Here is a 10,228-nt window from a genome sequence, read left to right as displayed (position 1 = left end):
CAGAATAAGCTCTCCTCCCATGGCTATTTATAGTCCAAAAATTTTACTATTTAAATTATTTTTTTAATATTATTTTATTAATATTTTAATCACCACTTGCAAAACCACTTGCAAATCTTATCCTTCCTTAATAATGCAACTCAAAGATTCTTATACTCTCATTATTATTTTATTTTTATTGTTTTTTACTACTCACTTTTTACTATTCACATTTTACTATTCACTTTTTACTATTTACTTTTTTCTTTGTTTTTAACAAAACCTTCTAAAATAGGTTCTCAAAATTTTAAACCCCTCCTTATGAAATTATTATAATTTTCTATCATAATTTAAATGTTTCTAACCTTAATTATATTTTCCATTCATTAAAATTTTTATTACTAATAATAATGCTAAAATTTACTACTATTTATTAAAATAGATATTTTTCATGGGTATTACATTACACATGGCAATATCATCAGTCAAGTAGAGGCTAACTTAGGTGCATCTATGATAACATGCTCATCAGGGTCAATGTTGGTTGTAGTAGTCCAAGGTAAGGGCTTTCAACTGCTTAGGGAGCAGGGTATCCATAATTCCATCTATAAAGGGGTACTGGCAAGCTTCTCCTACTGCCAAAGTGGCATTAGTTGTTCCTTCAATCTTGGTATTGTAACCTCTTTTCCCTTCATTTTCATTGGTTGTTCATAGGTATAGTGAAATCTTATGAATCGAGACAACATTCTCGGTAACCCCCTTCTCCTTTACCTTATCCCTAACTTCAACCCTCCTTTTCAATCGGGCATTCTCCTATCTTAGGTCATCCATCTCATTCGCACTCTTCTTTTTAAACTGAACGAACTTTTGTTGAATTTTTACTTGGGTCTCTACAATCGCGACTATGTTGGTCGAGGAAGGTCTTACTTATTTTACTCTAGCCATATTGCTTCTTGTTGACTCCAAAAACTCTTCTCTTACAGAATATAAGCGGACTCCACAGTCGACACCAATTGTTCTTACAAAGCCAAGTAGTACATGTCCTCTCTAGTCCAAGCAAGGCTTGTGCTTGTAGAAGAAATTTTGACGTTCAAGTTAATCAAATGCATATGAAAGTAATTAATGCGATAATAATTGAACGTAATTAATGTACTTCATAAAATGTGTTATTTATATTGTTATTCATACACCTTTACCTATATGGGTCTTAATTACTTGTTAATCTTGAATTTTCGTAATTAATTGTGGATCTCCTGAATTAAGTTGTAGATTATTGTGACTAAAAGTGAAACATAATATTTATCTTAGGTCGAGTATGTGCGAGTTAAGTACATGTTGACTTAGTAGTTTAACATGTACTTGATCAAAATAAAATCATATATTATCACGGTTAAGGAGTATTTGGACTTATACAATCTAACTTGTATAGTAAAATATGAAAACGTAGTGAAATTAATTATATTAAAAGTTTTGAATTATAAAAATTAGTGATGGAAATAATATGAATTATTTGTTTTAACATATTAATCGAGTTACTCACTTTAACACTTTATAATTGTATGTTATATGCTATACAAGACAAATTAGTTGGAAAGCTAAAGAGAACAAATAAAATGGAAAACAATGTAGTTCTATTGTAAAAGAACAAAGAATACTAGGATTATCCGTAAACCTTTAAATATGGAAATAAGATGAATGGATTAAACACCCAATCTTTTAGGGTTATATCCCTTTATATCTCCTATCCAATTTCACAAACCTACACTACACTATCACCGTAATAAGATTTGTAATAAAGTTGTTTATTCTTAAATCTCATAATTTTTCACGATCATTTTCTGTTGATTTTGAAATAGGATTTTTGAAAAAACTCTGAAAATTTAATTTTTTTGAAATAAATGAAACTTACAATTTTTAACAATAATCATATACTTGTTAATAACGACCACGGACAAGCAAACAATTCAACATTGATAGCATTAAAGAGATATCGTCTTGTCATTTTCTTTCTAGTTTCCATGATTGCAAGCCACAGTATCTACATTTATTTACACTCTAAAAATTTGGAAAATCACCCATCAAATTAAAAAACCAAACACGTTTTGACCCTACCTCTCACATTATCAAGTCTAATAAAACCAACCTCCAATTATTGTCTAATTATATTTATTTAAAATATAATGATACTTTTATATATCAAATTACATGTATAATGATACAAATACTTGCCTTAAATATTTCAACTCCACCACTTGTTCATGAAATATTTTTTTTTTTATTTGGTGTTTGTAAAGAAAGAAAATAGGGAAAAATTGTGTTATTAATTTTGAATAAAATATGAGAAATATATACAAGAGAGAAAATCTATAATTCTGCTATTTTATTTTATCCATATAAATATTCTATAATAATATAACATTATTATTATAATTATTTTATAATAATATAACATTATTACTGCAAATCACTTATAATAATAACAATATATTTTTTCAATAATATCAGGATATGATTTATTTTCTAACAGTGTGTTTTATTTATTTACAACTTCAAGTGTAATACTAAGTAAATCTGTAAAACTTCATTGATTTAACAGGAGATAATATTTGGATAGTGTCGTGCTATATTTTTTTTTACCTATAACCTTATTAAAAATTCAAAAATATGAAAATAAAATTATAATCTTTTAAGTCATAAGTGTTAAGTGTCTAATATATATATTTTTAAAAATTAAGTACTTAATAAATTAACATTTTTGTTTAGGTTCCTTTTGTTTATCTGCGCTAATTCTACTATTCACCTGTAAGTTGAAACTTGTATCATATAATTTAAAGTGCTAAAGATTAATATAATTTAGTTATTATGTACTAATAGTATACATCATCTAAAAGAACATATTACTTATTGTGATAAAATAAAATAGAGATGTACTAATAGTATATTTTTCATGAGATTAGGCTAAAATTTTTGAAAAATAAAATTTATTGTATACTAAAAAAATAGTAATATATTGAAAACCTAAATCTTTAACTAATTTTTTGTTATTGTTTTTTTTCATCTCCACACAAAACTCGGTACTAGTACTAATATAAATTTCTCTATAATTAGTTTTGATACACATATACGTGTGTATGAAAACTCTACCATTAGCTTTTCTATAAATAATTCTAAATAATTATGTGAATTTTAATTTATTGAAAAACTCTTTTTTAATTTTCTTTCTTATAATTCATTATGAGAAGGCTTTCCTATATTATTAGACTAGGGCTATTATTGGTATCCCTTACATTCTTATTAAACCCTCTTCTCTCCGAATTTTTCGAAAATGTATTTTTTATGTACTTGTTAATTTTGATACCTTGTGACAATTAAAACTTTTTCTTTCATGTGTTATTTTTTAAAACAACAACAAAATAGAAATTTATTGAAATAACTAGATATACAAATAACTTTTGTTTTAGAAAAGTTACAAAATTATTCTATTTATGTAATTAATTTCATTTATTTGAATAATTACAATGCTATTAAAATATAATGAGATTAACTATAAAATAGTAAATTATTCTACTTGTTATTACTTCGTAACACGAAAAAAAGAAATTATCCTGATTTAGTCACAATTAATTTTATGCATGTAGTTAATTTGGTTGATGTAGTTAACAATGACATTGCCTAAATATACAAAATTTGATTCATTGGGTTACGGTTAAAAATATTAGTACTATTATAATGAATTCAGTAAATTTTCAAAAGGGTAAATTACATCAGAATTAATTTTTAGAAAATATAGCATAATTAATTTGATTACTGTTAAAAGTAAACTTTAAAATATGTATACAAATTAATTACACCACAAAATAAGTTCTGGTTTTTGTTAACATTTTTAGAAAAATTGAATTATGTCAACACTTGTTTCCACTGTATTTTCGAAATAAAATCATACAAAATAAACTTGTATATGGTGAATTTTAATAAACATTACAATGAATTCGTCTTTATGGGAGTGTCAAAAGTCACAAATATTTTTAAAAAGATTTTTGAAAATAGTTTTTAGTTTGTAGAATTTAAAGTTATTTTTTTCATAAAAAATAATTTGAAATACAATAATAATTTAGTTAGTACATACTTCAAAAGTTAAAATTTATTTTTAAATTACTGTTCTGAATTGTTTAATCCGATATACCTTTTTTAGTTTTAAATTGTATAATTAAGAAGTTTTTGAGATTATATAATATGCAGGCAACTTTAAACCGAAAGGCAAAGAGGGGATTTTCTTAATTTATAGGTGTGCAGAAGAAAAGGTACGGAGTACAAAACGAAATGACCCTAAAACCATAGATGGCCCAAATAAAAGCCTACTAGCCCAACTAAAGCAAATGATCCAACATAACGGGTGAGTTGGTTTGTGTTTATTTTTTTAAAAAAGTACTTATTTAATAGAATAAAAAATACTTCTGTTTTTGTATTTTTTGGTGTTTATCTAGTCTGCTTATTTTAAAAAGCGATTAATTTTCTACTTATTTAAGTAAACAAATTCTATCTATTTTTTTTAAATAAGTAGTTATTTTAAACATACTTATTTTAAGCTAAACCAACTTTTCCACATTCTTAATATGATCTTTTTATTAATGAAAATTTATTATAAGTGACAATTTTTTTTTATTTCATTTTTCGTTTTATGAATCTAGTAGTTTTTTTAACTTTTACAGAATATTAACAACTAAAAAATATACATTAAAAAGAATATGATACAAAAATATGTTCTAGTCAATAAAACAATAAATTAATTATCTGAAAGGAAAATTATAATAAAATAATTGATAATCGATACATTAATATTCAAGATGAAACTAATAATGGAATTCACAATGAAGATTATAACTTTGGACACACAATCTATCAACGATAAGATCATTTAACTCTATTTATTAACTTATACAAATGGCAAACAACAACAAAGAAAAAACACTAGCTTCAACACAATAAGAATTTTCAATCCTTCAGTTTGGTCTACAACAACTTCTAATCTTATCTAAGGATTATCCTCAATAGTTTCGAACACAAAAAGGTTGTCTTGTTAATCAGGAACAACAAGTGTTGTTGTAAGCTCTTCACAAAGCAAGGACACCAACAACAAGATTTAATGCTTTAAATGTGTTTAATTATTAATTTTCTAAAATGGCATCCCTATCATTTGAAAAACCCAAAAACAAAGTGCATTGCCTTTTTCAGAGTGAGAAAAGAAGAATCTACAATAGTTACCCTTCATTATTAAAAGTGATTGGTGAGAATAAAAATCTTAAGTTTCAAGGTTTCATCAATTGACAATCTTGTAGAGAAACTTGACTTAGGCCATGCTAGAATAGAACTCAGAGAACTCGAATCTGTACTGAAGATTTGTGGCTTGCTGAGAGTTTTGGAAATATACAGAGAGAATGTGAGAGTTGATGTGAGATATCTTCTTGAAGAAGGTAACAAGCATAAGGCTAAGGAGGGGAACCATCTCTCAAAAGTCGACATATGAGGTTGGAGAACTTCCCGCCTTATAAGGCCTCCCTGTTAAGGAAACCTCTCCGATGTGGGACTTGTTACATTTCCACCATCTTCGAAAGCCAGCGTCCTCGATGGACACACTCAACGACACTTTTTACCGGTCAGAACCTTCCGTGGATAGCCCTTCTCAATTTGACTAGCTCTCAATGAAAGCACTATTGTAACAAGCATAAGGCTAAGGAGGGGGAACCATCCCTCAAAAATCGACCTATAAGGTTGGAGAACCTCTCGCCGTATAAGACCTTCCTGTGACGGAGACCTCCTCGATGTGGGACTTGTTACAGTTTCACTTTTATTTCTAGAGACTTAAAAGTTGATATATGATGAGATAAATACCATCCTATCATCCTATTATAGCTTATTTGTCTTACACACTTTCAGGCTTCTAATTTTTCCATGATTTCCTACATTCTTGTACTTTGTATTGCCTTATTATCAGAGAACTGATGATTCTTCAATATGTATAAAGGAACATACTTTACATATTGGTGGTTATCAGATAATGCCACTTACTTTAAAACTACACACCTATTCTTTGTTGTTCCTCATCATAAAGTTTTGCTTGTACAACATTAGTAGTCCCATTTATTGTTTTGTTATATAGTTTATCTTCTAAATTGATTTTGGTTACAAAGTGGGATTATGTTTATTTAGGACAAAACTTAACCTTTAATTATGATTATTGTTATCTTAATTATTAATACTCTTTTTATCATCTTAAAAAATTAATTTTAAATAAAATAGATAATTTAATTATTTATTATAAAATTACTAAAAATAATAATAATTAAAATATAAAAAAAATTAAATAATTTGTAGACGTTCTAAAGCTTTAATAATTGTTAAATAATAATAAAATATAATATATTTTGTAACGTTTTAATTGTTACCTGACAAAATATTATAAAAACGAGTAAATTTTGTGACGACCCTTATTTTTTTTTTCATTTTTTTAGTAAAAATATCAGCAGTTATAATATTTCTGTCTTAAACTATTTTTAACATAAGTAATTTTGATTGTTATTTTAATTATAAAAAAAATTGTGACGATTTTTAAACATTAAAATTTAAAATTTTAACCATATTTTTTTTAGTGTTAAGAATTTGTTGGAATGTGATAGATAGATATCATATATAGAGTATAACTGTGGCTATGGTTCTTAGCAAAATAATGAGTAAATGAATGTAATTTTATACTTGACTTTATCAACATGTGAGTCTTGGAATTAGACTTTAATATCATAAAATGAGAATTAATAATTGCTACTTTAGTTAACGGAATATTACAAATATGCAATCATGATTATTAGTAAAGTAATGAAAAAATGAATGTAATTTGATATTCATCTTTTCCATACGAGTTTTGGAATTTGATTTTAATATTAAAAAACTCAAATTAATGATTGTTATTTGAGTGAACCGAATATTATGAATGTAATTTTAGTTTGGAAAATGTACATATAGAATATATGACGTCAGAGTTGTAGTATTAGACCCATTTTGTGGAGGGTGTGTATGTCATCATGGTTGGAAAAGAATAAGTTCATATGGTACTTTGCATGTGTGGGTGTGCAAAAAGAAATTAGTGAGTTGAACTTATAAAAGCTCGTATAAGTATATGTGATTGTTATAAGTGTAAGTTGTTTATTATAATGCAAATTTATGGAGAAAGTTATACGTCCACATTTTTTTTAATGTTAGTAATAGATTTAAAATTTTAAATAAATTTAATAAAATTTGATTAAAAAATTAAATTCACGTTATTTTAAAAGTAAAGAAATAAATAAATCTAAAATTTTGAAGTGGAATTAATTCTAATTTTAACTTAAAGTTAAAAAAAATAAAAAATATATTTAATTTTTATTTTTGATGAAGCTTGAGTTTGAACCATTCGTAATTTTTTTTCACTTTTTAACAACAACTTTTTTTAATAACTATGGATGTTTTCCCAATTTTAAAAAAGGGTTTGAAATCGTTGTGAATTCATTTAACCTTTGACTATGATTATATAACCACGGTCCAAAAGTCTTCTTTGTAATATTTCTCTCCATCTATTTCCTACAAAGAAAAATATGAGAAATTTTTTCTTAAATAATAATATTTTGATAATATTTTTTTACACTATTTTAACATCATTTATTTATTTTTTTATAAGTAGATGCTAAAATGTTACGAAAATATGGAAAATAATATTTTGACACCAATTTTTTGACATTATTTTGACACTGCACACGTGTCAAAATGTGATTGGACAATTTTAAATTAAAAAAAGAATTTTGGTTTTTTTCTTCCAAATATGTCTTTGTCTCAATTTTTTTTAATTTGAAATTGTCCAACCACGTTTTGATACATGTACAGTATTAAAATAGTGTAAAAAATTGGTGTCAAAATATCACTTTCCCGAAAATATTATTATCCATGTTAACTCATCCTCCAAGAGAGTACAGTCACCAACTATGGGTTGGATGTTAAACTCTTTTGATTTATAGAAGTAGTGGTAGATGCATCACAGGCATACACATATCACATGGTGATTGCTGTAGGCATGGCGAAGAAAGCTTTAAGTGCTTCAGAATCAGAGTGAAAACACCAACCATAATCGATGTAGTTATTGGGATAACGAGCACAGAAGTTGCCACTTCCTTTCTTCATGCATTCATCATCAGATTGACATAAGTTCGGGTGTTCGTCTATCATCTTCGCCACAGATGAAAGTCCAGTTCGATTAAAGCATAAACCGAAATCTAGTGCAATAGGGATACAGCGACAATCAAGTGACCTGCATGGTAGCCTCTCAAACGTTGAACAAACACCTGAACAGTCTACTGCTTCTATCTTCTTCATCGGAAACATTGCTAAGAATCATGTTTCAAAGTCAGAACATATAAATACATATATACATATAATAATTTTGTGTAGTTCTGAAATATATAAACAGAAATGATAAAAAATATGAAGAAGAATGGAATGCTACGTACTGGAAGTGGCAAGCAAGAAGAGAGCCAAAGGAGCAAGCCTAACATAAGCCATTCTTCGATTTTGTAGATTTCTTATTATGAGTTTTGTGATGTGTTATGCTCTCTTGCATGTAGCAATTTATAGGCATTATTATTACGATGATGATATTTTGACCATTTTTTTAACAATTCTTTAGACAACAGGAGACATATTTATAATATATTTTAATTTTTAGTTTTTAGATTTAGATAAATAACAAAGTATATTTTTATCTTTATAGGAAAATACTTTTAAAATGAAAATATTTTTTAGAAATTAATTAAATAAAAATGATAACATGTAAATGTTGTTTATTGTTAATATTTGTTTATTTAAATTAAGTTTTTAGAAATATTTCTGTTTTAAAAATATCTTTTATAGAAAAATAAAAATATATTTAGTTATCTTTAAAATGTAAAAAATCAAGATTAATATATTTTAAATATTTGATATTTTGTCATATTTTTTTATATTTTACATGTAAAGGACATAAATTAAATATATAACATATTTTTCATATCTTTTATATTTCTGTATCTCCTTTATATTCCATATTATTGTAATTAATATAGAAAGGATAGTTTTTCAAAAAGATGCTTTGAAATGCTTTTTAGACCATAACCGTTGTACAACATGCTCTTAACAACAATTAAATTAGGTTAACAAAAGAAGATTTTTGGACCGCCGTTATATAATGATAGTCAAAAGTTAAATGAATTCACAACTATTTCAAACCGTCTTTAAAAATTGGGAAAACATCCACAATTATTAAGAAAATCGTTGTTAAAAAAAATTAAGGATGATCCAAACTCAAGCTTCATTAAAAAAATAAAAATTAAATAAAAAAGTTAAATTATTTTTGGTTTTTTAATTTCGAGTTAAAATTAGAATTGATTCATCTTCAAAACTTTAGACTAATTTAGTTCTTTATCTCTAAAATAGTGTAAATTTAATTTTTTTAATCAAATTTTATTACAGGTGTTTTTGATTGCTTTGGCTAAGGTTCTGACATTATGAGTTTTGTAAGATAATAATGTGAAGTTCATGATTTAGGTTATAGTTCACATGTTGGTCATCCAAGATTTGAGATATGGGTGGCCCAAAAATCATACAATAAATTGCACGTTAATTAATATTTACAGTGTTGGGTGCCACTATTGATATACAATTTACAGAATAGTTTGCACGCTTAGTTGCGTTTATTTGTCTTCAATAATGATTGAGATCTCAAAATACGGTATTTGGCAGTAGGTATATTACGTTGCACTGGCTAACCTCATGCATTTGTGTAATTTAGGCACCAACGTTATTGCATTATCTTTTCCTGATATTAATTATGAATCATGTTGGGAATGTTGAGAGCTGTGAAATTGAAATGAAACAATTATAACTAAACATAGTAATCAGAAATCGTTAATGCCTGTAGTGCAGTGAATTCCTTGATTACATATTAGAGCTAACGTTTAATTTATATAAGTGTCTGATGTTCTGGAAAATTTCCTTGAAGATTGCGATTGTAATTCAAAGGTCTCTTTTGGATGTTATGAATTAGTATCTTTAGTCCGGTTTGTATCTATATTTTAGATATTGCAACATAAAATTGTCTCTTATTAAAAAGTGATATGACAAGTACACTTGGAATTTAAGATTATAAGAGACAATTTTTAGATTTATGAAGAGTTACCATTATTCATCAAGA

General features: G+C 26.2%; 1 protein-coding gene across 1 annotated transcript; it reads right to left on the bottom strand.

The window, feature by feature from the left end:
- Window positions 1-7,918: 7,918 nt before the first annotated feature.
- Window positions 7,919-8,589, bottom strand: LOC106762476 (albumin-1-like). Its single transcript, XM_014646421.2, has 2 exons — window positions 8,511-8,589; window positions 7,919-8,387 (listed from the first exon to the last, which is right to left on the bottom strand). The coding sequence occupies exons 1-2, from the start codon at window positions 8,560-8,562 to the stop codon at window positions 8,056-8,058; spliced, it is 384 nt and encodes a 127-aa protein (XP_014501907.1). The 5' UTR covers window positions 8,563-8,589; the 3' UTR covers window positions 7,919-8,055.
- Between the last annotated feature and the right edge of the window lie 1,639 nt (window positions 8,590-10,228).

This window comes from Vigna radiata, chromosome 1 (assembly GCF_000741045.1).
Source record: "Vigna radiata var. radiata cultivar VC1973A chromosome 1, Vradiata_ver6, whole genome shotgun sequence".
NCBI lineage: Eukaryota > Viridiplantae > Streptophyta > Magnoliopsida > Fabales > Fabaceae > Vigna > Vigna radiata.
This window is presented reverse-complemented; position numbering and strand designations above follow the sequence as displayed.